Source organism: Staurois parvus, unplaced genomic scaffold, assembly GCF_062004578.1.
Source record: "Staurois parvus isolate SC_StPar_1 unplaced genomic scaffold, SC_StPar_1.0 ptg001302l, whole genome shotgun sequence".
NCBI lineage: Eukaryota > Metazoa > Chordata > Amphibia > Anura > Ranidae > Staurois > Staurois parvus.
Window position 1 is genome coordinate 2,328,292 of NW_028319098.1, and position 13,750 is coordinate 2,342,041.

General features: G+C 39.5%; 1 protein-coding gene across 5 annotated transcripts in view; it reads right to left on the reverse strand.

Annotated features, from left to right (window-relative positions):
- Positions 1–13,270, reverse strand: part of LOC149437153 (E3 ubiquitin-protein ligase RNF31-like) — a 48,483-nt gene extending 35,213 nt beyond the window's left edge. For 4 of the 5 annotated variants that reach the window (XM_089660987.1, XM_089660988.1, XM_089660986.1 and 1 more), the window contains exons 1-3: positions 13,133–13,270; positions 8,138–8,229; positions 3,524–3,562 (exon numbers count right to left, since the gene is read on the reverse strand). In XM_089660987.1, coding sequence (XP_089517113.1) covers positions 3,524–3,559 — 36 coding nt within the window. In that variant the 5' untranslated portion in view covers positions 3,560–3,562; positions 8,138–8,229; positions 13,133–13,270. The remainder of the gene's footprint in view (positions 1–3,523; positions 3,563–8,137; positions 8,230–13,132) is intronic. The other variant, XM_089660985.1, reaches the window with a different exon arrangement.
- Positions 13,271–13,750: the final 480 nt, after the last annotated feature.

Here is a 13,750-nt window from a genome sequence, read left to right on the forward strand (position 1 = left end):
CAATTTGCGTATGACTAATGATTGAATATAATAAATAATCATACTTTAATAAATCACCTAGCAAATGTCATCCTTACCAGAGTATCTTTTTAGGGGCACATGTTTTTTGGTGGCTACACCTCTTTTTTACATTCCAATGTCACTTTCTTCTTATTTATTAACAATTACTTTGTAAGCTAATAGCCTCTAAACTTTTACCAAATTACCCCAATGTGTATCATAGTAAGGCAGAGTCTTCATATCTCATAGGCAAATATGGCTGTCCCATGCATGTGTGTGTGTGTGTATATATATATATATATATATATATATATATATATATATATAAACAAGGTCTATAAAACATTAACATATATTCATAAGATTTTCTTTACATCACGTTGGGTTTTTTTTACAAGTAGATGTAAAACAAAATAAGCGGACTATACAATTTCATTTTAAAGGAAGATAACGTTTATTTGAACAGTGTGTTTTATTTTAGTTATGGCTAGCGTTTAGAAGGATTAGAAGCCCTGACAATTTTTATTGCTGCCTGTACCAAGACAGAAAGCAATGGAAAATCTAACATTTCAATCCAACTAGAAAAAACAATCATAGAAAATCTTACAATAGGAACACCTGTTTTGGTGACAACTTTGTACAGATGCACTCATGCTTGGCATGGTTGAACCATACCCAAGTTCGATTGTCGCCCTCTCCCCTTCCCATTGGTCTGCTCTCACATGCAGGCTATAGGCCAGTGTTCCCGGGTGCACCTACACGATTACTTCTGCCAGTCTAGCCAGAGGGATTCTTGCTTCTGTATTTGGTGATCTATAAAGAGTTCTGTGCTCAGGCATGGTTTGCTCTGACACTAAAGCGAACTGTGCTGGACCATAAGTGAACTGTGCCCGGGACCAGTTCTTCCAAGTGGTCCTGGGCATGGTATGCTTAAAGTGATTCTAAAGAGTTACATTTTTTAAAAATAACAAACATGTCATACTTATCCATTCTGTGTAATTGTTTTGCACATAGCAGCCCCCATCATCCTCTTCTTGGGTCCCCTAAAGGCCCTTCTGGCCCCTCTCCCTTGCCAAATGCTTGCAAGCCGCTTGCTCTGGGGGCACTCATGTACTGCTTGCTCCCAAGCTGCCTCTGTGTGAATATGGGACACAGAGTGTAGTTCAGTTCCGTCCCCAGCTCCCTCCTCACTGGCTGTGATTTACTCAGCCAATAAAGAAGGAGAGATGCAGTAGACTCGAGGTTCCTGTGAACAGCGCTGGATCGCGATGGGGTATTAGGTGGGGTTTAGGGCAGAGCCGCACAGTGAAGGTTTTTTTACCAGCATGCATAGAATGCATGAAGAAAGAAAAACTTCAGCCTTTACAACCACTTTAAAGTGTTACTAAACCTAGGACACTGCATTCATTCTATCTGGTCTCCCACAGTACACACAACATGGAAACGCAATTATTTTAGTAAATACAGTCAGGTCCATAAATATTGGGACATCGACACAATTCTAACATTTTTGGCTCTATACACCACCACAATGGATTTGAAATGAAAATAACAAGATGTGCTTTAACTGCAGACTGTCAGCTTTAATTTGAGGGTATTTACATCCAAATCAGGTGAACGGTGTAGGAATTACAACAGTTTGCATATGTGCCTCCCACTTGTTAAGGGACCAAAAGTAATGGGACAGAATAATAATCATAAATCAAACTTTCACTTTTTAATACTTGGTTGAAAATCCTTTGCAGTCAATTACAGCCTGAAGTCTGGAACGCATAGACATCACCAGACGCTGGGTTTCATCCCTGGTGATGCTCTGCCAGGCCTCTACTGCAACTGTCTTCAGTTCCTGCTTGTTCTTGGGGCATTTTCCCTTCAGTTTTGTCTTCAGCAAGTGAAATGCATGCTCAATCGGATTCAGGTCAGGTGATTGACTTGGCCATTGCATAACATTCCACTTCTTTCCCTTAAAAAACTCTTTGGTTGCTTTTGCAGTATGCTTTGGGTCATTGTCCATCTGCACTGTGAAGAGGCGTCCAATGAGTTGTGAAGCATTTGGCTGAATATGAGCAGATAATATTGCCCGAAACACTTCAGAATTCATCCTGCTGCTTTTGTCAGCAGTCACATCATCAATAAATACAAGAGAACCAGTTCCATTGGCAGCCATACATGCCCACACCATGACACTACCACCACCATGCTTCACTGATGAGGTGGTATGCTTAGGATCATGAGCAGTTCCTTTCCTTCTCCATACTCTTCTCTTCTCATCACTCTGGTACAAGTTGATCTTGGTCTCATCTGTCCATAGGATGTTGTTCCAGAACTGTGAAGGCTTTTTTAGATGTCGTTTGGCAAACTCTAATCTGGCCTTCCTGTTTTTGAGGCTCACCAATGGTTTACATCTTGTGGTGAACCCTCTGTATTCACTCTGGTGAAGTCTTCTCTTGATTGTTGACTTTGACACACATACACCTACCTCCTGGAGAGTGTTCTTGATCTGGCCAACTGTTGTGAAGGGTGTTTTCTTCACCAGGGAAAGAATTCTTTGGTCATCCACCACAGTTGTTTTCCGTGGTCTTCCGGGTCTTTTGGTGTTGCTGAGCTCACCGGTGCGTTCCTTCTTTTTAAGAATGTTCCAAACAGTTGTTTTGGCCACGCCAAACATTTTTGCTATCTCTCTGATGGGTTTGTTTTTTTTCTGCTTTAGGAGGATGCAGAACCCCTGACCTTTGTCTGGACAGTGCTGTTTGGCCCTGTGCTGATCATATGCATTCTCCCAAGAAAAGAAAAAAAACCTCTCTAGCAATACACACCAAACTCAGCTTGTACACTTTTTCTCCACACAATATGTCTTATCAGCAGATAAGAGGGAGAAGAGGGGAGATCAGAGATCAAACAGCCTTTTTACACAATGCAGAAGATTAACCCCTTGGGTTCCACAGTGAGTATAACAAGCATGCTTTACTGCATATACAGACTGATTTAACTGTTGTGGGTTTAGTAACACTTTAACTGTTCCTGGGCACAGTTTTGAAGCACTCACACTACACAAGCCAATCAGAACACAGGGATTAACTCTTCATGGGTAAGGTTAAAACTGACAGTGTGAGTACACCCTAAGAGGGGAATTCCACTCTCTTGTAAAGGTTTTCACTCCTGTTGCTTATCTGGAACAGTAAGTGAAAGAAACCTTTATTAACAGGACACAGACATCAAAAAAATAAACTGAAGGGAGTTTTTACCCTCCCCTTCTTGACCCAAAACTGAAAAAAATATGTGGTGCTTTTTTTCTCAATATAATGTGACTTTTACACTTTTACAAGCTTTATCTTCCTTTTTATTTATGTGCTGGTGATAAATGACTTTTATTTTATCAATAAAACTATGTGATCAATAAAACCGTAGCTGTAGTGGTATTAGTTAAAGCAGAACAACCATCCTGTAAATCATAAATCATATTTTACAATTCTTCTAAATCTTATAGCGGTCTGTCCCTTCAGGCACAATGCCTTGTGCTGACCTGGAGGCAGCTATTTTCCACATGTTCTATTTTCATGGTCTGGAACATAAGACAAAAAGACAATGTTAGATTATACTGCATGGATAAATTATAGTATATGATAGTCAACATTTCGTTTACCTTCCAACATTTACCATTATCCTTGTTCATTGCAGAAAATGTATATTCATTCATTTTTAATGGAAGCACCTTTAAAGTGATATTATTATTTGTTTTAAATACCAAACATGTCATATTTACCTTTTCTGTACAGTGGTTTTGCACAGAGCAGCCTCGATCCTCTTCTTCTTGTATCCCCTGCTGGCACTCCCGGCTCCTCCCCTTCAATCAGTGCCCCCAATAACAAACCACTTGCTATGGGGGCAGTGGTACATGCTCACTCCTGAGCCCCACTCTATGCATCCATAAGATACATAGAGCCCTGGCTCAGTACTGCCCCCGTTCTCTCCTCCTTGGCTTACTGTGTGTGATTGACAACAGTGGGAGCCAATGGCTTCTGCTGCTGTCTCAGCCAAGGAGGAGAGAGAGACCTGGGACAAATGAGGCTCCAGGTTCCAGTGCACATCGCTGGATTGATAGGCTGCTCAGATAAGTATTGAGGGGGAACCTGTGGGGGGAACAGCAAACAGAAGATTTTTTTACCTTCATGCATATAATGCATGAAGGTAAGAAACCTTCAGCCTTTACATCCACTTTAATGGACTGTCAGGATCAGATAAAAGGACGTTAAAGCCTCACTTCTAAGGTTGAGTTTGACATTCTTCAAAACCCCAGGTCCCAATTTCAGTGTGCTCCTATCTTTACTCCAGGGACATATGTTACAAATAGAAGTAATTTTCAAGCTCGCCAATACCATTCACTAATATCCCTAATTTTTTAAATAAAACTTTGTCAGCGCATTACAAGAAAATAGGAACAGCCTATAAAGCAGTTCACAGCATTTGCCCCTGGTCAGTGACACCAATATTTAGATGGAATGGATAACTCAACTCCCTTTGTATAAAAAGGGTGGGTGCACAGCAACTACAATGTCAATGTGTGTTGGAGCTGTTGGGGACATCTGGCAATTCTGTGAAGGAAGACATACAGTTTTTCTATTTTTTAATATTTCTATTTGTTTTTGTTTTGTTTTTTTTAATTTGGGCATTGGTACATATCCCTTGTGCCCAGCTTCCCATTCTTTTTGTTTCATAATAGATTGCTTATTATCCCCACAAATTACCAGAATTGAAAAACAAGATTTCCCCCTTCTAGACTTCAAAAGAAGATTTGTGAAACTGATTGTTATACTCCTCTGTATTTACATGCATATTCAACATGGCACTGCAAAAGAAAATATTAATATGAAACTTTAAAGTGATTGTAAAGAATAATTAAATCAAAAACAACACTGGCGCTCAACACATGTTCCCACTATTCGGGAATGGTTTGCTAGGATCAATAAAACTGAGGAAATGGAGGAATTGATTTCTGTAGCAAAAGAACATCCTGAGAGATTCAGGAAGACTTGGGCTTGTTGGAGCCATTTCAAAACCACCACTACCTATCGCCGCCTAGTTCATGCAAAACCTATACCCCCTGACTGAATGGTTAGACACTATGCTGTTTTAGGGAATTTTTTGAGATTCTTGACCTACGTGTTACCCCTTTGACTGACCCTGCATGTATTGCATCCTAAACTACAAGACTATATTTTTTGGCTCATACCTAATGATGTGAATTATTTTATCCACAAGTGTCCACCTTAACACCCCCTTTACTCCCTACCCATTCCCCCCCCTTTTTTTTTCTTTTCTCTTCTCTTTTTCTCCTCTCACCCCCCCCCCCCCCACTACCTCACTCTACATTTCTATCTCTTTCTCTAGCTATTCACCTTTCTGACTTTTCTTTATCTTAAGCTTTTTTATATGCCTTCATTATTCATATATTCCCAACAAATAGGGTATTTCATTTCGCATACAGGTGTACCTGATATCACATGGCTTAAACGCCCCCAAAATGGACACACAAATTTTGTCATATAAATCATCCTATGCTAGCATTACCCAACACTTAACATTCGTGCAACATAAGGGCTCACCAGTACACAGGTCAGTAATCACTTTACCTATTTCGAGTTATATACTATACTCTTTGTATCTACTGGTTTGCCATATACATTTGCAATAAGGACATACTTCAACCAGATGTGTACTTTTGTTTAAACCCATGGCCCGTCTGCAAAACGGGATGCTACATGATGTGTCTATGTTCAGACTGAGATAAATATTTGTATGTACAATGCTATACCTTACTTTTTATAATAAAAATATTTTTGGAAGAAAAAAAACAAAAAAAACAAACATGCTATAGTTACCTGCTCTATGCAATACATTGCATAGTGCAGCCCTGAAACTACTCTTGGCTCAGCAAAGCCAGTGAGAACAGGAAGTGAGAGGAGAGAGCCGGTACAGACAGGCACAGCACCGGATCAAGTGAGGGCTCAGGTAAGTATAAGAGGGGTAAGGGGGCATACTGCTGCAAACATTTTTTACCGTAATGCAAGGAATGCATTAAAGTAAAAAAAAAAATGTTTAGGCTTTAGAACCACTCAGTATCCAAATCAGATTAAAATTTACTGTAATCATGTAAAATGAAATGTTTGATTTGTTGCTATGGGTTACTGCGCCATTTTCATAATGGTTACTTTTTGCTCTGTGATTTTCAAATGAAACACACAATATAACGTGAATAGATGAATATTCTTCTGATCATTTAAATTTCCACAGGCATGTGGTGATATTGCAGAGCAGGTTATAATATGGTTGTTGTGGTAGATAGTTCCTACATACACTTTCCTAAATGAGGCTCATTGGTCTTCATTTAAATTATTATATATTATGTTGTTAAAAAATTATAACACAACCCTTGTAGGGAAGGTTTGTGTCTTTGCTGGAGAGATTTTTACCTTCCTCTTCAATGAATCAGTTCAGCTTATTCTAATTAGTTTGTCAGTAGCATGCATTATCACAAACTGTAAAATCTAGCCTTTATTTTTCTCTTTAGTACCCTTTTAAGAATTTTGAACATAAGAGATATGTCCTAATAAACTTCAGTTTCTACAATACATCTCTTACATCCAGCTCCTGCCCTCCTGCAGCCACTTTACTACTGTTATCACTGGCAGTTACCAGCTGAGAGCAAAATGAGAGCAGGGAATTGCTTTGTATACTAACACAGTAGGCGCAGCTGTCAAAATGCAGCCACTCCTGTGTAAAATGACATTTGCAGATAGTCAGTGTCATTGAATAAATACCATTAATCAATGCATTGTTTCATTGTATTTACTATTTCATTCATATTTAGATAAACAATTGAGTACTGTCCTTGATACTTTTTTTATTTGCACTAACATACAATTTTGAGGACAAGCTTTCGGGGAATGTCCCCTTCTTCAGGTCTAAGCAGTACTGCTTAGTAACAAAGATTTAGCAGAATGTCAGAAGAGATGTAGGGGATGGGAAAAAAAAAAAACAGAGATAAGACACAGCAAAAGCAAAGTCTGGGGGGGGGGGGAGACAACACTAGCAGAGGCAGTCATGCTTGAGCTGATAGTCATAAAAATGTGCAAAATGTAAAAAAAAAACCACTCTGCTTTCATTTGCAAGTAACTTTGCCATGTTTCGTACCAGAAGCAAATTATAGAATAATGTAATACTTTAGTATACTTTTTATTTACAGTAAAATTACTTTTTAACACTGGTCAAAAAAGAAAATATTTTTTCAATTATCTTTTTTTTTTTGTAGATTTTTTTATCTATTTTTGGAAAACAGTGGAGAAGATTTACTAAAACTGGTACACTCAGAATACAGTGCAGCTGTACATTGTAGCCAATCAACTTCTAATTTCATCTTGTACAATTAGGCTTTGACAATAAAACCTGGAAGCTGATTGGTTTCTATACAGAGCTGCACCCGATTTTGCACGCTCCAGTGTTAGTAAATAAACCCCAGTATTGCCAATCAGAAAAACCTAGTCCCCCCCCCCCCCCCCGCCATCCTCTAAGAAAACAAAGTATGTCTCATGTTGTTACCTTAAGGATTGACAAAGTTGGTGCCAAATAAAGAGGCCCATGATGGAAATTTAAAACATTGTTCTGGTTCATAGGGAGTGTACAGGTATGAGAGATGAGTCAGGTAAAACGATTTTAAGTCTTCCTGTTATGTAAGTATCTCCAAGATATTAGCTTCCATTTATTATTTGCACTGTGTTTTACTAATCCTGTGCGGGTAGGGTGACAGGAAATCCACGTCAACAAATGTCCCTTATTTTCCCCTTTTTAAAAACAGTGCTGTGAGTTCTCTGTTCTGCTTGAGGTTAATTGAGGTATGGAGGAATGGAATCCCCCTCTCTTTATTTGATATCTGCCTCTTGCTATTCATTCAGTAATAAACAATGGCAGAGCATTAGATTCTTTTGTGATAAAAAAAAAACATACATAACAATTAAAGTACTGTATATCTATACCCAGTAACAAAAAAATAATAAATTATAGCTTACATGCCCTTACATGTGGTGGAGGCATTATTCTTTTTTTTAACAATAAGTACATTTTTGGAAAGTACAGAAAATACCTGTTGTTCCTGTTGGAAATCAATAGTCCTTGTAACTTCCTGTATATTGAACTGAAGTCTCAAACAGTTTATGCAGTTTTCTCAGCTATCTTCTGTAAGCACAAAAGCAACACCCTTGTATGTGATAAAGGTGATGGTGGTGGGGAGTATTGGTAATCAAAATTTTGGAAAGCAGGCTTAGATACAGAACAGTAAGTGAGCATTGTAATCTTAGGACATTGGTTGAGAATAAAGGACATGTTTTTATATATATATATATATATATATATATATATATATATATACACTGTATTGGCCAAAAGTATTTGGACACCTGCCTTCATACGCATATGGACTTTAATGGCATCCCAGTTTTAGTCCGTAGGGTTTGATATTGAGTTGGAACACACTTTGCAGCTATAGCTGTTTCAACTCTTCTGGGAAGGCTTTCCACAAGGTTTAGGAGTGTGTCTATGGGAATGTCTGACCATTCTTCCAGAAGCGCATTTGTGAGGTCAGGCACTGATGTCGGACAAGAAGGCCTGGCTCCCAGTCTCCGCTCTAACTCATCCAAAAGGTGTTCTATCGGGTTGAGGTCAGGACTCTGTGCAGGCCAGTTAAGTTCCTCCACTCCAAACTCACTCATCCATGTCTTTATGGACCTTTCTTTATGCACTGGTGTGCAATCATGTTGGAACAGGAAGGGGCCAGCCCCAAACTGTTCCCACAAAGTTGGGAGCATGAAATTGTGCAAAGCAGTTCTCTTCACTGAAACTAAGGGGGCCAAGCCTAACCCCTGAAAAACAGCTTCACACCATAAGTGCTGTTCTCCTGGCAACCACCAAACCCAGACATGTCCTTCGGATTGCCAGAAAAAGGAGCATGATTTGTCACTCCAGAGAACACGTCTCCACTGCTCGAGAGTACAGTGGCAGTGTGCTTTATGCCACTGTATCCAACGCTTTGCACTGCATTTGGTGATATAAGGCTTGGATGCAGCTGCTCGGCCAGGTAAACCCATTCCATAAAGCTTTCTGCGCACTGTTGTTGTGATAATCTGAAGACCACATGAAGTTTTGAGGTCTTTAGCTATTGACTCTGCAGGCAGTTGGCGACTTGTGCACACGTGGTGTACCATTTCGTGGCTGAGTTTCTGTTGTTCCCAGTTGCATCCACTTTGTTATAATACCACTAACAGTTGACCGTGGAATATTTAGTAGCAAGGAAATTTCACGCGTGGACCTATTGCACAGGTGGCAACCTATTATGGTACCACGTTTGAATTCACTGAGCTCCTGAGAGAGATCCATTGTTTCACAAATGCTTATAGAATCAGTCTGCATGCCTAGGTGTTTGATTTTATACACCTGTGGCCATGAAGGTGTTGGAAACACCTGCTTTCAATGATTTTGAGGGCTGTCCCAATACATTTGGCAATATAGTGAGTATGTACAGGTGAAACTCAAAAAATTAGAATATCGTGCAAAAGTTCATTTATTTCAGTAATGCAATTTAAAAGGTGAAACTAATATATGAGATAGACTCATTACATGCAAAGCAAGATAGTTCAAGCCGTGATTTGTCATAATTGTGATGATTATGGCTTACAGCTCATGAAAACCCCAAATCCACAATCTCAGAAAATTAGAATATTACATGCAATCAATAAAACAAGGATTGTACATAGAACAATATCAGACCTCTGAAAAGTATAAGCATGCATATGTACTCAGTACTTGGTTTGGGCCCCTTTTGCAGCAATTACTGCCTCAGTGCGGTGTGGCTTGGGAGCTATCAGCCTGTGGCACTGCTAAGGTGTTATGGAAGACCAGGATGCTTCAATAGCGGCCTTCAGCTCTTCTGCATAGTTCAGTCTCATGTCTCTCATCTTTCTCTTGGCAATGCCCCATAGATTCTCTTTGGGGTTCAGGTCAGGCGAGTTTTCTGGCCAATCAAGCACAGTAATCCCACGGTCATTGAACCAGGTTTCTGTGCTTTTGGCAGTGTGGGCAGGTGCCAAGTCCTGCTGGAAATGAAGTCAGCATCCCCATAAAGCTTGTCTACGGAAGGAAGCATGAAGTGCTCCAAAATCTCCTGGTAGATGGATGCGTTGACCCTGGACTTAATGAAGCACGGTGGACCAACACCAGCAGATGATATGGCTCCCCAAATCAACACGGACTGTGGAAACTTCACACTGGACTTCAAGCATCTTGCAGTGTGTGCCTCTCCATTCTTCCTCCATACTCTGGGTCCTTGGTTTTCAAATGAGATGCAAAAGTTGCTCTCATCAGAAAAGAGGACTTTGGACCACTGAGCAACAGACCAGGTCTGTTTTTTTTTTAAGCCCCGGTAAGACGCTTCTGATGTTTGTTGTTCATTAGCGGCTTGACAAGAGGAATACGACATTTGGAGCCCATGTCCAGGATCAGTCTTTGTGTGGTGGCTCTTGATGCACTGACTCCAGCCTCAGTCCACTCCTTGTGAAAGTCCCCAACACTTTTGAATGGCCTTTTCCTGACAATCCTCTCCAGCCTGCGGTCATCTCTGCTGCTTGTGCACCTTTTTCTTCCACACTTTTCCCTTCCACATAACTTTCTATTAATGTGCTTTGATACAGCACTTTGGGAACATCCAATGTCTTTTGCAATTACCTTTTGAGGCTTTCCCTCCTTATGGAGGGTGTCAATGATGGTTTTCTGCACAACTGTCAGGTCAGCAGTGTTTCCCATGATTGTGATTCCTACTGAACCAGACTGAGAGACCATTTAAAGGCTCAGGAACCCTTTGCAGGTGTTATGACTTAATTAGCTGATTAGAGTGGGACACTTTGAGCCTAGAATATTGCACCTTTTCACAATATTTTAATTTTCTGAGATTGGGGATTTGGGGTTTTCATGAGCTGTAAGCCATAATCCTCACAATTATGACAAATCACAGCTTGAACTATCTTGCTTTGCATGTAATGAGTCTATCTCATAGTTTTAAGTTGCATTACTGAAATAAATGAACTTTTGCACGATATTCTAATTTTTGGAGTTTCACCTGTATATACAGTGGGGCAAAAAGTATTTAGTCAGCCACCAATTGTGCAAGTTCTCCCACTTAAAAAGATGAGAGAGGCCTGTAATTGGCATCACAGGTAGACCTCAACTATGAGAGACAAAATGAGAAAAAAAATCCAGACAATCACATTGGCTGATTTGGAAAGAATTTCATCTCTATTCATCTCTACTAAGGGCCAGTCTTGTTACCATACGGAAGGGAGGATTACCCATGCTGACCAGACCTTTGATGAGGAATTCTTATACAATGCTCATATCCTTTTAATTTCTGGTGAGTGCGCATTTCTATCATTTTCCATGGAGCACCACCACTGATGACTAGATACTACCTGGCACATCTCTATAGACTTTATAGATTTTTTATATGAATCCTCATTTATTTCATTTTATATGGGAACTTATTCATTAATTTTAGCGCTGCACTGTTTTATACTACTTGATTTACTGCATATATTGGTTGCTTTGAGTGCATAGCTGCTTCTTGGATTAGCGCTCACTATATACTATTTTCCTGTTTATATATATATATATATATATATATATATATATATATATATATATAATTTTAAATTTTTGTGTTTAGGTAGGTTTAAAGTGATATTCAACCTCAAATAAAAACAAATGATATATTACAGCTTACAAATCCTTAAATGTGATGGCTGAATTGGTTTTCTTTTTTGGCTTGTAATCCTTTATTTTCACCTGGTGATCCAGCAGGTAGCACACTTCCTGCATTTTCCATTATGTTTTGCATTTTGCAGAAATGCACAGCAGTCCATTTAACATGATTTCCTATGAGACATGTTCACATTGCCGTGTTTTCACCGAGTGCATTTTTTGGAAAGGGTCAAGGACTTTTTCAAATGCAAAATGTTGCATTTTTGGTTCAATAGACTTCAATGGAGACACTGCAGAAATGCATGTAGTGTCTTTTTGATGTGTTTTTTATGCATTTTTGTTACTTTTTTTTTGCATTTTGCGTTTTAATTGCCCAGCAATAAGTTGGGAAAAAAAAGCAAAACATATTAAAAAATGCATCAAAAACGCATGTGCAAAAATGCTAAACACACCGTAAAAAGCACTGCAGCAGTGGATCAAATGCAAACTGCATAGGTGTGAACTTAGCCTTAGGGTGTCTCCAGTGTGGATGGAAGGGCAAAGGAGATACCTTTGGACAGCAGCATTGTCTATCTGGAGAGAGGGTAGTGTTAGATATACTAGCAATTTTAGATGGACTTGACTAACAAATTGAAACTAAACTCCAGCTAACACTTTAGAAGCGGTTAGAGCAACATTTTTTCTTCCTTTTGGAATAAAGGCTTGACATATATAAATAAAAGCTGATCAGGCTCCATGCACACTAGGCATTTTGATAACGCTGGTAACGTTAGCTGTGTAAAGTCACGTTAAAAACTTGAGTTTTTTGGCTTTTTTTAGTGTCTTTGCATTAGCGTTTTGCCGCGTTTTGCCTTGTTTTTCCACGTTTGCAGTTTTTAGCTTTTTTTTCCAAAAAAAACATGTTTTTTGGTAAAAAAAAGTCCAAAAACACCGGTGTACGGTGTTTTACCGCGTGTTGTCGCATCTTTCAGCGTTGGAGCTTTTTGCAGCTAAAAAACTCCTCTAGAAACCCACTAGTCCAGCCAAAAAAGTCCCTGCCAAAAAACGTTGATACAGTCTATGTGTGCATGGACACATAGGATAACATGCTGGGGAGTTTACTGGCTGTAGAAAAAAAAACGTCAAAAGCCAAAAACAGCCGCTGTAAAAACATCAAGTGTGCATGAGGACTATTTGTAAACACCTCTGTCAGTGGTAAAAGGTTTGTCTCAACCTTCTAACTGACACGTTGTGTGAAAAGCTTGGACTGTTTAAGACAGTTTAAGGGAAATGTACATATAAATATGCAACAGGAGAAGCTATACTTTCATTAAGGAAAGTGAAAAATAATTACCAGCTTGTTGTTGTCTTCTGTCTTGCCTTGGGAGCTGTCATGCAGATCAGTAGAAACAATGAAGATATCACAGAGGACAGATCCTCCTAGCACCACCAGTTCCCTCCTCCCCTCCTTTGCATGTGTTCCCATATATCTCTAGACAGATCACACAGTTTCTGAGGTATTTTATTTAGTCTGTATTTAACTTCCTGGTATGTCTACATTAGTTCAGAAGCATTCTTAATAAAATAAAGCTAAGGGACAATTTATGGAATGTAGGCAGACAACCTGATACCAGTAAGTCATTCTGTACTGACAATCTGCCTTTAGGTTTTATATATGTGGGCAAAGTCTGCCTGTTTGTACTTTCTCGTCATGTTACCTCTGATTCAAAATTAACTGCTTTAAGTCTGCCCTGTAGCAGTAATACTGCTACAGGGCGGACTCTCTGCACAAAATCACGTATATATACGTGATTCGCGCTCTGCCCGCCAACCTGCCAGTGCCGTGATTCGGTGCCTGACCGATCATTCAGCAGATTCAGACCAGTGATGTTCGGCCTGGATCTGCTCCCTGGCCTACCACAGATCTTCCAGTACCTGTGTTTACATTTACACAGGTACAGGAAATTATGCA